The sequence below is a fragment of the Ixodes scapularis genome, unplaced genomic scaffold (genome assembly GCF_016920785.2).
Source record: "Ixodes scapularis isolate PalLabHiFi unplaced genomic scaffold, ASM1692078v2 PGA_scaffold3__209_contigs__length_174095766, whole genome shotgun sequence".
NCBI classification, from domain to species: Eukaryota; Metazoa; Arthropoda; class Arachnida; order Ixodida; family Ixodidae; genus Ixodes; species Ixodes scapularis.
In genome coordinates this window covers 1407832-1426233 of record NW_024609868.1, presented here as the reverse complement: position 1 = coordinate 1426233, position 18402 = coordinate 1407832, and the positions used below count along the sequence as shown (strand labels likewise).

General features: G+C 46.0%; 1 protein-coding gene across 1 annotated transcript; it reads right to left on the bottom strand.

Moving 5' to 3' along the window:
- Nucleotides 1-434: 434 nt before the first annotated feature.
- LOC8043552 (RYamide receptor-like) lies at nt 435-1289 on the bottom strand. Its single transcript, XM_040207553.2, has one exon. It carries the CDS (start codon nt 1287-1289, stop codon nt 435-437), a length of 855 nt encoding a protein of 284 aa, XP_040063487.1.
- Between the last annotated feature and the right edge of the window lie 17113 nt (nt 1290-18402).

Genomic DNA, 18402 nt, shown 5'->3' with positions numbered 1-18402 from the left:
TTAAAGTGGCAGTGGAGCGACAGTCATCAGCGCAATCTCCTCGTTTGGAAAGTGTGAAATCTGAGAACGGTGCATGCCAGGTATTCTCGTCCATGCGCAGCTGCTCGGAGATGGACATTTCGCTCTGGTCTGCACCTTCCTTCTCTTAGGAGGCTCCTCCTCCCTTTTCTCGCCCGTATCCTTCGTTCCACTACTAGTGTTTACGCGGTGTCGAAAGTCCTTGGAATCGTTGAACGATTCCCGAACACAGAAAAAAAAAACGGTGCCGGTTTATGCAGACCGCGAAGCTATACGGCGTGCAAGTTCATCTGCTCCCACCTCGTGCGTTTGTTTACCCGCCAAAGACGGCCAGAAAAACGCGCGTTCCCTGCGCGTTTCTTATATTGCCCTTGGTTGGGGCGTCCTCCTAACGTTCCAATGTGACACAGGCGCATTTAAGAACATCGTATAACCCCGCGGTTAAGCATCGGACTATCGAACGACAGATTGCCGTCCTTCCGAACGGCCGGCCCCGAGGACGTCCTCACCTTCTTCTTGTTCCTGACCACGATGGCGTCGCGCACGGTCTCCGGGTTGCCCGGAATGGTGGAGTCCTTGAGAAGCCTGCGGATCTTCTCGTAGACGTAGCAGATGACGAGGAGCGGCACGAAGTACTGGAGGCACACGAGTGCGTTGTTGTACAGCCGCCAGGCGGCGGGCGGCACGACCACATTGTGGCAGAAGGGCCTCGTCCGCTGGCCCGTCGCGGCGTCCTGCACCAGGGTGACGCGGAGCGCGAGCGCGTACGGCACCGCAGCCAGCATGGACACGGCCCAGATGACGCTGATGAGGGCGCGGGCCGTGAGGCGCGAGTTGAGCCTCGCCTTGAGCGGGATGGTGATGGCGCGGTAGCGGTCCACCGCGATCGCCGTCAGCGTGAAGATGGACACGTTCACGGACACCACCTGCACGAACGGGCAGAAGGCGCACATGAAGCGCGGCAGGAGCCAGCGCTGCAGCAGGGCCGCCTGGAAGTGGAACGGGATCGAGAAGAGCCCGATGATGATGTCGCTGATGGCCAGGTTGGCGATCAGGTAGTTGGTCTCTGTGCGCATCCGCCGCGACGTGGCCACGATCCAGAGCACGAACGCGTTGCCCAACACGGCCACCAGGGAGATGGTGCCGTAGCAGAAGGACAGCAGCGCGATCACCTCCAGGGGCACCTCGTACAGCCGGCCCGAGGTCGCCACCGGGGCTCGGGCCCAGCTGCCGTTGGGCTCGTCCGCTTCGTCGCTCGCCACCAGCTCCATGGCGGACACCTCCACTAGCGGGGGGATCGCCCGCGTGACTGGGCGAGCGGTCGCATGCCGGCGCGCTACGCGGTTGGAGACGATCGGGAGGTCCGCGCGGAAACGCGATCGCGCTGCGTGTGCCGGGCTCGAACAGCGAGCCTCGGAGCCCGAGCCCTGGTCGGGGCCACGTGACGACGCGCGGTGTCGGCGCTGCGGCGGCCCACGTGCGCTTCTTTTTCCGATGTCGACGGGGAGTTTTGGAGGACGCTCCTGATGGCGATTGTGAGCGCGGTCCGCCCGGGCCGTCCGAGGAGCGCGACGGTGCGCCGCGCGGGCACCTGTTGCCGCTACGCAGTTTCTCGCTGCTTACGAAAAGCCCTTCGTGCTTCTCGTTACGCGGCATTGCTCTACAATGAGGACATGCGTCGCGGTGCACGTTTGAAAAAGAAATTGGGGCTCTTGACGCAGAATGCGCTTCTTGGTGCATTTGACGCCATGTCGAGAAACTTTGGTTTGCTCTTTAGTTTCAGGACAGGCTTTTGTAAGACGAGAATAAATAAAAGGCAAAAAAGCGCTACGTGTGTGTGTGGGTATCTACTTGTCCCTTTTTGTTCTCTTTATTTTCACGATGCACCGACTCGCTCAACTACACACCTTGCTGCAGGTTTGCGTAGGTATGGTTCTGCACATTTGCGGAAATTAGAATGCATTCAATCATCACTCGCCGATATATGCGCTTACAATGCCAGATTACCCAAAAAGTTTTTTTTTTTTTTTTGTTTTTTTTTAATTTGGCGCTTGACTTTGGCCAATCCTCACGTGATCTTGAAAACTAATGCATGCACTACAAAAGCATTTCCTGCACTCCCTTTATTCGTGGATGCAAGCCAATATGCAGAAAGAAAGATTAAAAAAAATGGTTACGATTACTTCTAAGAGACAGAAGCGTGTTCGACATTTCGATTAGCTCTGTAATTTTGAAAAGAATCAAAACAAAGCCATACGCGACCAGTCGCTGGGATCCGATTAGTGAAATGTAAATTCTGTCACATTTCCACGAATTTTAGCGATTATGACGCCTAAAGTCGCAACACTCGCAGGCAGAGCGCCCGAAAGCAATCGCCTCCAGTCTTCACTTTGATCTTAGCCACAACTTCGATCAGGGCGTCATCGACAGAAATAAGAGTATTTGGTTGTATGTATACATTCCGGCGGTGTCGCGTTGAGTGGGCGATGAGAACAGGGCGTGCTACAGACGCATCATCGAACCCGCATTAGCAACTCAAAATTACCTTTGTGACGTCACGAATAGTAACCACAGAAGTGCTTGGAGAGCATTTCGGCAAATTATATGCTAAAGGCTGTATTATGCATGGAGCTCGCGCAAGATACAAAATGCACGGCGATTCTCTGAATGTGAATTCCAAACTTGCTTGTGCCATTACATTGATTTTTGAATGATCGTATGTGGCCATGAAGCACCACAACCACAGTGTATCGAAGGGAAAAAAAGGCACCTTCGGTTTACTACGCGCGCAAGCAGGCATGTCATGCTTGGGAAGGTAATCCTGGCTCTGTATGAACAGCGACGTGGCAGTGGCCAGAATCTTAGTGCATGTTCACAAAGCGAGCGCAACGGTAGCCCAGTGCTGCTGCGACCGCGAGCGCCACATCCGTGTCTCGGCGGCGAGATGTTTTGGTGGCGCCCTCCTATGGTTCCCTTTTGTGACGTCATTACCTTGCGAACTACGAGTTCGATGGTGTTTGTAATTAGCGGGTACACGACATAACAGCACGCGACAAAACAGCACGCGACCAAACAGTACGGTCAAAACAGCACGTTGACAAAACAGCATGCGTCAAAAGAGCACGCGACAAAAGAGCATAGCGTCAAAACGGCAGAGCGACAGAAGAGCACGTGCCAAAACAGCACGGCGTCAAAACGGCACAGTGACGAAACAGCACGCATGTTGCAGCTTCGAGCGCGCTCTTCACCTCTCTCAGCGCGAATAATTTCGAACCTCCTTGAACCTTTCATTTATTAAACCTTTCAAATATTAATTGGGGTGCCGCCGAGTGATTATAAATACCTATCTGTTGATTTTCTCCGGGTAAATGAAACTACTTTACACTTGTCCAGGTTCAGAGGCATAAGCCATTGTTCACACCAGGTATTAATTTGTGTTAGGTCGTCCTGCAATATAAGATGATCTGAATCATTTGTGAGTGGGCGATATATCACGCAATCATCGGCGAATAGCCTAATTTTCGAAAGGATGTCACGAGGAAGGTCGTTTATGTATATTAAGAATAGTAGTGGGGAGAGTCCTGCACCCTGGGGAACTCCTGATGCCACTTTACCAAGGGGTGATTTGTGATTATTAGCCAATGTGAACTGAACTCTTGAGGTGAGAAAATCCTGAATCCAAGCGATGATAGTCGAATCAATACCAAGAATTGAAAGCTTGTTGAGTAGATGACGATGCGGAACACGGTCGAAGGCCTTCGCGAAGTCGAGAAATATTACATCTGTTTGGTAATTATTATACATGTTAACAAGTAGGTCATGAGTAAACTCTGCAAGTTGGGTCTCACACGAGAGACCTTTACGGAAACCGTGCTGGAGTGGGTAGAAAAAATTAATCGAGTTAAGGTGACTTATTATGTTCGAGCTGATTATATGCTCTAATAGTTTAGAAGGAACGCTTGTTAAAGAAATGGGGCGATAATTAGATACAAGTGATCGATCACCACTTTTATGGACGGGGATGATTTTTCCAATTTTCCAGTCTTTTGGGCTTTGGCGATCTGAGAGTGATTGGGAGAAAATTAGTGATAGATACTCACTTGAAACAATATTGGTGCTTTTAAGGATTTTGGTGCTGATGTTATCCATGCCAGCAGATGACGATAGTTTTAGTTTGTCAATTAAGGCACTTATTCCAGCAGATGAAATGACAATAGGTGGCATGATGGCACTAGACAATGAGCGGGGAGATGCTGCTTCGCCAAGGCCTCCGTCCGTGAAGACAGAAATGAAAAAGTCGTTTAAGGCTGTCGCGCTTTCGTTCTCAACGGTGGGATCTTTATTGCTGTCTGTCAGCGACAGAGATTGGGAGTGATATTTAGGTGACAGGAGTTGCCAGAATCGGGTTGGGTTAGAACGAAGAATGGAAGGCATGTCGGAAGATAAAAACTTTTCCTTAGCCCGTTTAATATGTTTTGCATATTCCTTTGAATGTTGATTGTGTGTGTCCCAGTCTTGAACGTGACCAGTGCGCTTAGCTTTGCGATACATACGTTTCTTATTGTTTCGTATTATTTTTAGTGTCTTATCAAACCAGGGGTGGTTCCCGTCGGATTTAATAAGGACTGTTGGTATAAAAATGTTGATGAGACTGTTTATTTTATTTCGAAAAAGGTTCCAGTTTTCTTCAACAGATCTCGAATAAAAGTTTCTGCTGAAGTTTGTGTAAAAAGTTTGTAGGTCATTATTGATGGATTCAAAATCTCCTTTATTGTAATCTTTAATGAATTTTTGAGTGGACATTTTCCGAATAATAGGTAATGACATAGTCATGCTTAAGAGTTGATGGTCGCTTAATCCTGGTGAATGAATAATGTTTTGAATATACTCGGGAGTAGTGGAAAAGACGAGATCAAGCGTATTTTCGAGTCTTGTTGAACGACTAACTACTTGAGCGAGGGTGAAGTCGAGCGTGAGATCAAGAAATTTTTTTGATTCATTTATGGCACTTTTGTTCGTCCCCGTGAGTGAGGACCAGTTGATGCTTGGAAAGTTAAAATCACCAAAGAGAAAAAAAAAAACTCCTCTGGGGTGACTGGTTTGAAGCTCGTGAAGAGCATCCCGCATCTTATCAACAAAAGTATTATCGCTCTCGCGCGCCCTGTAACATACTCCGATTATGTTTGAGTGAGGGGAGCTAATGCGAACCCAGATTAGTTCCAGATTGTTGTTCCGACTGATACAAAGCGATGAGATGTTATTATTTTTTTTTTATGGCAATGAGGACGCCGCCTCCCCTTCTTGAGCAACGATCATGACGATATACATTATAGTTCATGTGAGGAGTGAATATTTCAGTATCATGCACGTCATTCGTTAACCAAGTTTCTGTTAGAATGATAATGTCGGCTGTGCTATCATCAATAATACTATGTAGGTCATCTCGTTTGGACATGACACTGCGTATGTTAGTAAAGATTACAGAAAGTTGTAGAGACTTTTCAGGTTTATTTACAGGAACTATGGTGCCTGTGACAGTCAAGCAATGGCCTAGTTAGCTGCGAGTTTCAATTACTTTTCCTGATTTAGCATCGTACACATAGCAGAGATTACCTACAAAAAGTGTATCGAGCCGTAGTTTAAGCGTACATTTCTGAGGTTTGATAAATTCGAGCAGTTTGTTGCGGGCTATTCGCGTCGCTGCTGCAAAGTCTTCGCGGATTGCAAAGTCTGTTCCTTTCAGTTTTCGTCCGCATGCTAACATGGATTCCTTGTCCTTGAATTGATTTAGTTTAATTATGATTGGGCGATTTTTATTTGCAGTGAACTTCACTATGCAGTGTGCTCGTTCGATGTTGTTTGAGTCAAGATTGAAATCTAAATATTGCGCACAAAAAGCAATCAGTGTTTCTTCCGATTGCTGCTAAGATTCAGACTGCGAGTCAGCAATTCCTAGGAACAGAAGATTATTCCTACGCAGTCTGTTATTTAAGTCCTCGTTAGCCGCTTGGAGGACGGCAATATCCTCCGAGATTGCGTGAGTGTTAACTATTGGTTCTGTGCCCCCTGAATCTGCTGAGGTGTTTTCCAGCACCGTAAGTCTTTGCTTAAGTTCCTCCGTAGTTTTATCTGCAGAGTTGTTTTCCAGCACCGCAACTCTTTGCTTAAGTTCCTGTACGGTTTTATCTGTAGTCTCTTGTCGCTCTTTCACTGTCTTAATTTCTGCAAGTAGGACTACTTGTCCCTGCTCGATCCTTTGTACAATGGCTAGAACAGTTTCTTCTATTTCTGTGGGACCAGGGTTCGTTTCTATGTCACCGGACAGTAACAGGACCATGTACGATAAAAGGACATTGGCATACCAATTTAGGCACAAACACAAAAAACTACGCCATCTCAAGTCGTAGGGGCACGACATCGCAAGTAAACAATAATCACTACTACTATAATCTTTAGTACAGTCGAGGTAACTAACCTGTCGTAGAAGTAGAGGCGAGTGCATTGCGTCGTTGGCGATGTCGTGCCCCGACGAGTGGGCGTATAGTGGTTGTTTATATAGCGGGCACAGTGTGTTCCCGCCGAAAAGCGTCGACGATCCAGGTTGCCATCCGTGTTGGAAGGGTGGCTCCACTTTTGGCCAAGTTTGTGATGGAGCAGGCGGCCGGGCTTGTTGGTTCCCGTGCAGATCTTGCGGTGTCCATTGTCGGCATGCGCGACCGTAGTCAGTGGGCTCAGTGGGGCTGCCGGCGAGCGACAGCACCTGTAGTAGGAGTAGAGGTGAGTGCATTGCGTCGTAATAAACGCCATATCTGGTGTTTATTACGACTAAATAACATATGGAATGAGAAGAAAATAAAATAATATTTGTTTCATTCGGCCAGAATAAACGTCTCAGTGTCCCAAAATAACGAAGCTTTTTTTTTTCTTTTCCCTTCTTTGAATTAGATATATGTATGATATATTTACTGCACTTTGTATGTAGGGAATGTACATAGGTGTGCTGGTGCAGTGGGAAGGCTGGCATCCATGCAACTATGTGTCCGAGGTTCCTTCGTTGTCGGCATGTGAACTGAAACGGCACAATCAGGCCAACTCCGCCCTCTCTCGGCGAGTCCTTGCACTGTAAGAAATTTCCGTAATTTTTTCAAACACTTTGTTGTAATTCTGACGGAATCTGTGTCCATAGTGGACGGACATAGAACCCGTTTTTTGTTAGGTTGAATAAAATAGTATACAGTTGTGTGCGTAAGAATACCGTACCAGAGGATAAAAGCATTAAAAGTGCTTTTCTCGTTTAATCCTGCTAAAAGCAATTCCTTATAGTAAAGAGGCCAAAGACTGTACCAAGAAACCTACAGTACCCCGCAAAAGGAACAAATTAAAGGGGTGGGGGAAAACACTGAACATAAATTGAGTAGAAGTCCATAATTCACAGTAAAGCACATAGGCACTGCTCTACCTCACTGGGAGTGAAGGTGGCAAGTTGCCTGTCTACAAATGTTTTCGGGTTTGTGTCGATTGTTAGGGGGGTTCTGCGCGAGTGCACATAAAGGGATTGCCAGAACAGTGAAGACCATACCAAGAAGGAATGCTGTTGCTCTACGGTAGGAAACTGTTGAAAGGCACCGGCACAATTCTTGCAAACAACTTCCTTGAGTGCTGTCTCGTGACCTTGCAGTTCCACAACGTTGTCTAGGAGGCATAATAAGACGACCCACTAAAGGGCCACACTTAAAGTCACCTCTGGACTGCCAGTGAAGGGCCAGAATTGACCTTTTCCACATACCGACGACACCAGGCGGTGGGTGCACGAACTAAAAATTGAGGAAGTGACCTACCTGCGCTACCAATCGATAATGGGAGCTACGCTACCAGTTTCTTCGCTCTCTGAGCAGCGGCGCCTGCCCAACGCGACCTTAAAAAGGGGCATCCGTGGCGTCCACCCAAACGTCGTGTTTTCCTTTCCGACGACGTTCTTTTTTTGTGTAACACAATTATATATATGCTGCAGTTACGTGTTCTACTCGCTGATATACAGCCTCCTTCCGAATTTCCTCGATTTTTCGTTCCGACTTCCGCCGCTTGGCATCGGGCGCTCGCGCGTGCGCAGAACGCTTCTCGGAAAAGGTCCATTCTAGCCAATGTCTGAGCAGTGAATGATCGGGAGCGAGCATGGCTGCCGAAGAATAGCGTAAGCTTCCCTCTTTGCTGAACACTTTCAACTGATCTTACAAGATCAACCTCATAGGGGTCTCGTATGGAGCTGCGATACTTTAGGGGTGGCAGGACCAGGGCTGTTACAGGCACCCAAGTGTGCTATGGCCCGTTTCGCTGGACACGCGAAGTACAAAACCGAGTGTTCTGCACATTTTGGACAAAACTGCCGACATGCTGTGTGAAGAAGCATATATCTGGTTGTTTATAGTAGACCTTTTCGATGTTGTTCTGCAAACCTTCGTGGTTTCTGGGGTCACCTTATAAGCAGCACCAGCATCAGGTCATCCGTAACAGTAGTGGACTCGTTTGGAGGGAGGCATTATCACGATTAATAAGCATGTTGAGAACAACTGGACTGAACACAGTGTGCCGTCAAACTGTCGACCACTTGGGCCACTGGAAATAAGTTCCATGGTATGCGCTGCACCCTGAGCGACTCAACTCGAAGGATTCTAGGATGCACACATTTAATTAATTCTAGCGTTAATGAGCACCAGTGGCTCGCTGGGCAAGTCGTAGGACTCGGTCACGGATGCCGGGCAGCACGCACATCGTAGCAGCGCTTTATTTATTTATGTATTTATTTATTTATTATACCCTCAGGGCCGAAGCATTACAGAGGGGGTGGGCAACGGAAGTATAAAAACGCTGAAAATGGTTAGTCCGGCACAGATCACGAATAGTAACTTGTTAGTGCTTCTTTAAAGAGAACAAAATCGCCAATGGTCGCATTGAGTGAGGGAAGGCCGTTCCATTCACGAGATGTTTTTGGGATGAAAGATTTCAAAAAAGAATTTGAGATGGAAGTGGGTATACCAACTTTGCAGCAGTGATGAAGGCGAGAGGATACCTAGATGGGGGCACTGATTAGTTGCTCTTTCAAGAGTGAATTGGCATAGCAAATTTTATGAAATAAACAGAGACGGGAGATAGTGCGACGAGTGGAAAGAAGGGGCAGTAAGAGACTAGCTTTCATGGATGTGACGCTTGAAGCACGATGGTAGTTTGATAATATAAAACGTGCTGGACCGGTTTTGGATGGCTTCAAGCGCTGATATGAGGCTTTCTGCACCGGGATCCCAGACCGAGCAGGCATATTCAAGTTTTGGTCGCACCAGTGTTTTATAAAGTAATTTCAATGCTGATGGAGCTGGAGGAAAGTTACACGTCTTAAATATCCAAGCATGCGGTTACTGTTATTCACGATATATTCGGTGTGAGTTTTCCATGATAGGTCAGAAGAGATATGAACACCTAGATATTTGTAAGTTGATACGTTTTCAAGGAGGTTATTTGATAGGAAGTAGTTAGGACAGAGTGCTGCTTTGCGGGAAATCCTCATTGTCTTACATTTCATAACGTTTAGTTTCATGTGCCAAGCATCACACCAGGAAGTAATTGCATTTAAATCAGATTGAATTATGTGTACGTCAGAGTCATTAGTAATTTCACGGTAAACAACGCAATCATCCGCAAATACGCTTATGGAGGAGGAAATGCTAGTAGGTAGGTCATTTATATATATTAAGAATAAGCGGGGCCTAGGACAGAACCCTGTGGTACACCGGACTCAACGAGGGACGATAACGAGTTCTTGTAATTGACAGAGACAAATTGCGATCTGTTAGTGAGGAAACACTCTAACCAAGATAAGATATATGGATCAATACTGAGTACGCCAAGTTTGTATAGTAGTAGTTTATGCGTTACCTTATCGAAAGTCTTTGCAAAGTCCAGAAAGATGCAGTCAGTCTGAGATCCGCGGTCCAGAAACGAGTGGAGGTTGTGGGTGAAAACCAAGAGCTGAGTATCGCACGAGAAAGATTTGCGGAATCCATGTTGAAAAGGGCTAAAGAAGGAGTTGCACTCCAGGAAACGCGAGAGCTGTGAAGAAATTATGGGCTCCATAATTTTGCAGGGTACGCTAGTAAGAGATATTGGCCTGTAATTTAAAAGGGAGAAACGGTCACCAGCTTTGTGAATTGGAACAATTTTTTCTACTTTCCAGTCCTCAGGTAAGACGCCATGGTCAAGGGATTGTTGAAACAAAGATGACAAGATGATCATGGAGTACATTTTGGTATTTCTTAGAAATTTCGCGTTTATCTCGTCGACACCTGATGCCGACGACAGCTTGAGGTTTTCAATAATTTTAACAATACCGGGTGGATCAAACACAATTGGTAACATGGGCAAAAAAATCAGAAGATGGTAGTATGGGGTGGTTGGCACTTAAGAGATCACTAAAGACACTGATGAAACATTCGTTAAAAGTCATACCGCAATCTTAACCGGAAATCACCTCCCCGCCTGAATTTTTAAGTTGTATTAAATGTTTGTCGGTAGGGTTGACTAAGTTCCAAAACTGCCTTGGATTGTTAGTGAGCATTGAAGGTAATTTTCTGCGGAAGAAGTTATTTTTAGTTCCATCGACGGCCAATTTGTATACTTCAGCTGCCGAATGGTACGCGGCCCAGCGATCAGGAGACATTGATGATTTAGCTGCTCGAAACAAGCGCTTTTTCTTATTAGACAGCCTTTTTAAAGTCGTATTATACCAAGGTGATTTCGAGTTTGATTTGACAACACGAGAGGGAATGTAGTTGGTGATCAATGAAGTAATTTTATCTTTGAACAGACACCAATTGCCTTCAACCGATCGCTCTGAAAAATTCTGCATATAAAAGTCCATGAATGTACATAGTTCGCGGTTTATAGATTCAAAGTTGGCTCTGGTGTAATCACGGATGTGTTTGACACACTTAGCAGAACTGTTCTTGGGAATTTTCAGGAAAAAATGCGAGGCTAAATGGTCCCTAAGACCTGGAAGATAAGAGATCGGCTCTACGAGGCCCTTAGACGTAGTTAAAATAAGATCAAGAACGTTGGCTGCTGAGGACGTAATTCTCGTGGGCTCGGTTACTAATTGCGAAAGATTAAAATCTGCACAGAATTGGGAAATCGTTGCTTTCAGAAGAATAAGGCACGCAAATAGGAATATCTTGTGACCAGATAATATTTGGGTACTTAAAATCGCCAAAAATAAATAGCTGCGAGTTGGGAAACCTTGATACAATCCTGCTAAGTGTGTCATGTAATAACTCCACAAAATTCATAGTAAAGGTAGGCGGGCGGTAGCATGCACAGACAAGAATGTTTCTGTGACTTAATTGGAAACGTACACATACAATTTCTAAGCTAGATGCAAAGTTTAATATGAGATGACTCAATGTAATCAGCAACTGCAACTAGCACGCCTCCGCCCGTCCGCGAATACCTATCATGCCGATAAACTTTGTACTGCTTATCACCAAAAAAAAAAAAGTTTATTGTATTTTACATTTTTACGTATTTTACAAGAGAGCCATGTTTCCGTCAACACAATGATGTCGGCTGAAGCAGAATCAAGAGCGGAGCACAATTTGTCGCGTTTCTTTATTACGCTTCGGATATTTGTAAAGAGAACAGAAACATTTTTCACCGTCGAATCTTTGACTGGAAGAGTGCACGATTGTTATGCCGTTGCTGACTCTTGCACGTGTTGCGGTTGGAGCGACTCGGCACCTCTATTAGTAGCACTGGTAGCACTAGAAATTTTATAAAACTTCGTCACTCGTACTGCAGTAGGCGTAACACCTCTTGTTTAGGTGAAGCCTGTTGTACCTTATCTTAAATATACTATCGGGACTCTGAGATTTTGCGAAATCAAACAACTTCTTGCGAGCATAACGTGTGGCTGGTACCGCATGTTCCCCAGATTTTTTGTTCTTCGGTTACGAAGCGTAGAAGCCGCAGTGGCAGATACTAGTGTTTTTGCCTGCCGTCGGAGGTCGCGTGTTTGACACCCTCTGCTGGCGCTATTGCTTTCTCTACACCCTTTTAACTTTTACCCCTCATTTAATAGGTATTACAAAGATAGCTTGATGTATTCAAATAGTTTTAGGAATTTGATTGTTTTCTAAAAAACATGTCAAACTCGTCACTCCGGTCGCTTTTCGGTCAAATTTGACAGGTCATTACTTTGTCTGTACTTAAGGTAAATTTTCTTTCTTTGGCTCTACAGAAAGCCCAAAGCAAGCCCATTATAGATATAATAATATCATTATTATCTGCCGAGTAGCCGCTCCGCCACCTTCACGTAAACGTTGTGAAAAATAACAAATGTTCACACATTTCACGCGATTGCGGCTCAAACAGAGGACATAACACCAAAATATTACATTTCTAGACTGTTTCTTCTTGTAGTCAACTAATATGTCTAAAAGAACTTAAAAAATAAAAATTTACAAAAGTGGGGTTTTTGAGAAAATCGATCTCAAACTTTCAACATTTGTTATTTCTTACAACGTTTACGTGAAGGTAGCGGAGCGGCTATTCGACAGATAATAATGATATTATTATATCTATAATGGGCTTGCTTTGGGCTTTCTGTAGAGCCAAAGAAAGAAAATTTACTTTAAGTATAGACAAAGTAATGACCTGTCAAATTTGACCAAAAAGCGACCGGAGTGACGAGTTTGACATGTGTTTTAGAAAACAATCAAATTCCTAAAAATATTTGAGTACGTCAAGGTATCTTTATAATACCTATTAAATGAGGGGAAAAAGTTAAAAGGGTGCAGAGAAAACAATAGCGTCAGCAGAGTGTGTCAAACACGCGACCTGCGACGGCAGGCAAAAACACTAGTTTCTGCCACTGCGGCTTCTACGGCTCGTAACTCGAGAATGAAAAATCGGGAGAACATGCGGTTTGCGCCCTCCTTCATTTGAGAAATACCCCCTAAACATATATTTTTTTCGTGAAAATTAAAAATTAGACCCTTTTAGCCTGCCCGATTTGAGATGAAAACACCCATATATATATATATATATATATATTTTTTTTTTTTTTACCTTTGCACGTTGTTTGGCGTAGCTTTTTGAGCCTCACGAGGTTTGATACTATATAGTGAAGTCCGTGTTGTCCTTCTGTTAATATTTTTAATATTTATTACGCAATTTTTGCGGGTCGTATTGCTGTGTTCGCTTCTACTACAAGAACCTTTAAGCCGGGGTCACACTGCTTATACATTATACAAAAGGCCGTCTGCACATATCAGTCACCACGATATCCGTGGTTCAAATGCCGCGTGCCAAGTGTCTAATTGAACTCGTTGCCTTGCGGCATTCAAAGCTCAGATTTCGTGGTGACTCGAGTTTGAATCTGTTTGCAGACTGTACGTCTTTTGTATGATGTACAGAGCGCGACACTGTTAGCGCGAACAACCGATCGCCGGTTTTTTCAGTTTTTCTCTCTGAAACCAAGGGATGTCATCCAAGCTATCATTGTTACGAAAAGAGCTCATTTAGTTCTAAAATGTAAGCTATAAAATGCCGTGCTTGCTAATATTATTTAGAAGTAAAATCCGAAAATACGCCAATGTCGTGTTCGCGCTACAGGTGTCGCGATGTGTACAAGCAGCGTGACCCCGGGTTTGGGGAAAAGCTTATGGCGGTGAGGTACAACCACCTCGCAATGATTTCGACATTTTTTTTTTTTTTTTTTTTTTTTTATGGACTCGGTGATAATTGTGGGTACTCATTGAAAAGGTGGGGCGTTATCTTGTAAACCTCCAGTTTTTGACACATGTAGCACATACCACCGTATCCCGTAATGCACTTTGTATTTTAATAGATATTCAAACAAACAATGGGATCTCAAGAAAAAGAACTCTGTTTTATCCGCTATCCATTTCCGACAGCCGGCGCAGCCCGACCCGAAACTAATTTTAACGGGCCAGCTACGGTTTATTTTAGCCCAGTATGAATAACTCACAAATTGGGCGGCATGGCAGCTCGCTTGCAACTGCTACACATAAGTTGATTACGATACCCAATAGTAAATACTGTAAACATTTTTTTTTTTTGCTGCTATTATTAGTTCGACCAATCTGCAGGCCTAGCACCCGATCTTCCTTTTCTGCGACCAAACACGCGCGGAAAGGACGGAAAAACAAAAAATGACAAGCAGAAGTAAACAAAACCACGTGTCACAGTTGGAAAGGAAGGGACACATCGCGACGGGTTTCTAAAAAAGACGGGCAAAGTTCTAAATTTGCCACTTTCACTGCGCACAACCGTAAAAAAAAAAAAAAAAGATGTGTTGTTTTGTTCCCTGTTTTTATGTATATAACTCGTTCTAAACTTATATCATTACCAACGCGCTCACTAACAAGTATAAAAAAAGCGATGTCGTTTTTTGCGGTGGTCTGCGAGAAATTGTTCAGGAAAAGTACCCCTCCGGGGAACCTCTTCACCCCTATTGGGGATGCAGGCACTCGTGTGTACAGATGGTTTACGCCGGCGAGGGTACGTGTATTTGTGTTTGTGGTGAGAAGCGATTGTATGATGGCGGCGGCGCCGCCGGGGACGAAAAGGAACGCCGCGCCGCTAGTCCTCTGGAAGAGCATTCGCTGCACAGACCGAACCATACAAAGACATACCCACACACACATGCTTCAGCATCTGTTTATCCCCCACTGTGGTTCCTCTCCCAACACCCGAACATAATTCGAAAATACAAGCCGTTAAAAAAAAAAAAAAAAACTAGTGGCCGGTTTGGCTTGCTTTGGTTCCCCTTGTAGACGTGAATGCAAGGCCCGTACCCGGCCCGGGCCCTTCATAAATGATCTGCACCGGTACGGGCCAGACTGGCCAGACTGCGAGCCAGGGGCCGAGCCAGGGGCCCGGCCCGGCCCCTGGCTCGCAGTCTGGCCAGTCTGGCCCGTACCAGTGCAGATCCCTACCTGCGACGCTGACGGCTCGCCCTCTGTTATGACTGGGCAGACAGCGCCGCCTCGCGGCGAGCGACGGAGTTAGCGTATATACACTCTTCTGCTGGGCAGCGAGACGAATGGGACGGCCGGAGGCATAGAGAGCCGGAGAAGCCTTCGCGCGCGCGCTTCGGGATCGCGCTACAGTTATGGGTGTCGCGAACCGGCCGAGGTTTGAGTTCGACCAGGTTCGACTTTTTCGAACGTTTAGTGGAAAATTCGACGAACCTTGTATTAAGGTTCGACTCGTGTGCACATGCGCGACAGGCTGGCCAGTTGGCTTCGGATTGGATGGTAATGGCTAAGGGATAAATTAAGGGCAGCGCCGATTGGTTATTTCACTTAATACAGTACAAAAAAATTAAGTTATTAACCTCTTCAGTGATTAGAATTATAGTCGGTTGCAAGCTAAGAAAAAACCGGAAATGCCTCTCAGAGGAAAATGTAATCCTACGCCGAGAAACGCCAGCCAATCGTTTTCATGGCGTCACGATTCCGTGGACCAATCGCGATCCTTTGAAAAAAAAAAAAAAGCTCAACATGGCTGCTGGCCTTAGCAACGCGACGCTAGTTTCTCGTGACAATTATTCTGCTTTTTTGCACCGTGTTTTACGTGCCCGAGGTTACGCCACGAAATCTTAATGGTATCGGCTTGCGTTTGCAGCAGTTTTTGCGCAACAACGTGAGAATCCAGCGACGCTATCGCCGACGAAAATTTCGAAGCGGGCGCGAGGCTTAGCACTGCTGAGAGGTGAGACGGTATGTTAGACAGTATGTTAGACAGTATCTTGGGCAGAAAATTAATTGGGAGGGCGCTACATTGGACATGACTTTCTTTCTTTACTAAACAGCTATTTCGTTGACAAAAACGTATTCTAACTTATTTAAATGTCCTGAATGAATTAAATAAATATTGTAGTAGTTTAAGACACGTTTCCTGGAGGAAGAAAAAGCAACGTTGCTAGCGAACTACTTTCTCGACGGCGGAGGCACTTCAGATGGGCGCAATGCGCTTGTGGGTGGAGCTAAAAGATTGTTCTTAGGTTGCATCCGACTATAGTTTATTTTAATTGCAACTGTTTATAAAATAAGATAACCCTTGTCTTAAAAAAACATTCTCCAAACATAGACATGTATCAAGGTCTGGCCACACTGTCCACAAAGTCGAACCGGTCGAATCTGGTGAAAAGTTTGAAGGTTCGTCGAACCGGTTCGACCCAGTCGAACCCCGAAAGGTCGACTTAAAAATCTGGTTCGACAAAAGTTCGCGACACCCCTAGCTACAGTGTACTAGAATTAGGGGTGTCGCGAACTTTTGTCGAACCGGATTTTTATGTCGAACATTCGGGGTTCGACTGGGTCGAACCGGTTCGACGAACCTTCGACCTTTTTACCAGATTCGACCGGTTCGACTTGGTGGACAGCGTGGCCAGACCCTAATACAAGCATGTCTAGGTTTGGAGAATTTTTTTTTTTTTTTATGGAGAGGGTTATTTTAATTGTGTGAACAACTGCAATTAAAAGAAACTAATTATAATCACTGAAGAAGTTAATAACTTAATTGTTTGTACTGTATTACCTGAAATAACCAATGAGCGCTGCCCTTAATTCAACCCTTGGCCATCACCATCCAATCCGAAGCCAACTGGCCAGCCTGTCGCGCATGCGCACACGAGTCGAACCTCAATATAAGGTTCGTCGAACTTTCCACGAAAAGTTCGAAAAAGTCGAACCTGGTCGAACTCGAACCTCGGCCGGTTCGCGACACCCCTAACTAGAATACTTGGGTAGTGTTGGGACCGGAGCGGCTCGGCAACGGGAGCTCGTGAGGGCGCGTGTATTGACAGTTTGTGGCGGCGCTGTAGTCGAGTTATCCGGAAAAAATCGCATTGCAAACGGTTATTCACCCATTTATTGTCCACCGAGCCCTACAGATATAACCGAAAGACGGCATCCACATATCTGCCATATCCTTTTTTTGTAAAATATGTAAAGTTCTGTAAAGAATAAAACAAAAACACCTCGCATGTATGCTTCAGAGCCTTTTATACTGGGAGAGTTCGGCGGGTGGGAGGGGCTTACTGCCCGCTAGGTCTAGCGGACTCAGCGGGCGCCGCTTCCGCCATGATGTGCCCCCCGGCGGGTGGGTCCCCATTGACATGCGATGTATACGCGTGTAGGTTTTGCCGTTTGCGCTTTTGTTGGCGTAAGGAGAAAGTCGAAAAATCAAGCATTTTGTTACGTTAATCATACGTTAATCCTAAACTTACCTCGCACAATCGAGAACTCGGCTTCCAGTCAGCCCTTCTTGGTTTCCCAGATCTTGTGCCTTGCGCGGTTTTCTTTTCCTTGCGGGAACCGGAACTTCACCTCTACGATGGATTTTTCCGCTCATGTCGCCTGTGTGGTTGCTAAGGCTCGGCGTATGCTGGGCTTCGTTGCACGGGTGACGAGGCCCTGTGAGCCGGCTTCACTGCGTACATTGTATACGGCGATGGTACTCCCATCTCTCGAGTATTGTTGCTCCATCTGGTCACCAACCCAGCAGCACCTTATTGAGCGAATCGAAAGCGTCCAGCGGAGGGCGTCTAGAACAATATGCTGCAGGGCACTTGGATATGTCTCTGGACAGGACACCAGCTACTGTGACCGGCTGAAGGCGCTTGGGTGGCGCCCGCTCCAACATCGGCGCCAAGTGTTTCGTGTGCGTTTTACCTGCCGGGTGTTGGACGGTTCCCTGTCGGGCACCTACCTCTCGACAGTAGCTCGAATTGGCAAGAGAAGTGGACAACCTGACGAGCTGAGGGGGAGGACATTGCGCCACAGTTCCTCGCTGCTCCCTGCTACTATAAGAGACTTTTTGAAACTTCCCCTTTGTGCGCGCAGCCCCCTGCCGTCAAACGGGGCAGAGTCGCGAGAGCTGGCCAGGATGTATGGGATGCAGCTAGCATCCTCGTCATAATGCCTTACTTGTTTCCCACCTTCTTTTCTTTCTTTTGCATGTACTTTCTGTATTGTGTATATTCTGTACATATATATGTCTGTTATGTTTTTTCACATGTGGTGGCGGGCTGGCAGGCGCTCTGCGTAAGGGTTTTTCACCTATCTGCCTAGCCCCGCACACCACCACATGTGCCCATTCCAGTATGTGCAAATAAAATTATTATTATTATTATTATTATTATTATTATTATTATTATCCTGAACCCCTTTTTCGCGTTGTTCGAGCACCCAACGGCACTGCAGCCCCCCTTTCTTTTTCTTCTAACGTCTGGCAGAGCGCAGCGCAGAACGATCATTTTCATCGTCGTCTCTCCCTCCATGGACTCTAGCGAGCCGACTGCCGGCTCGAGTC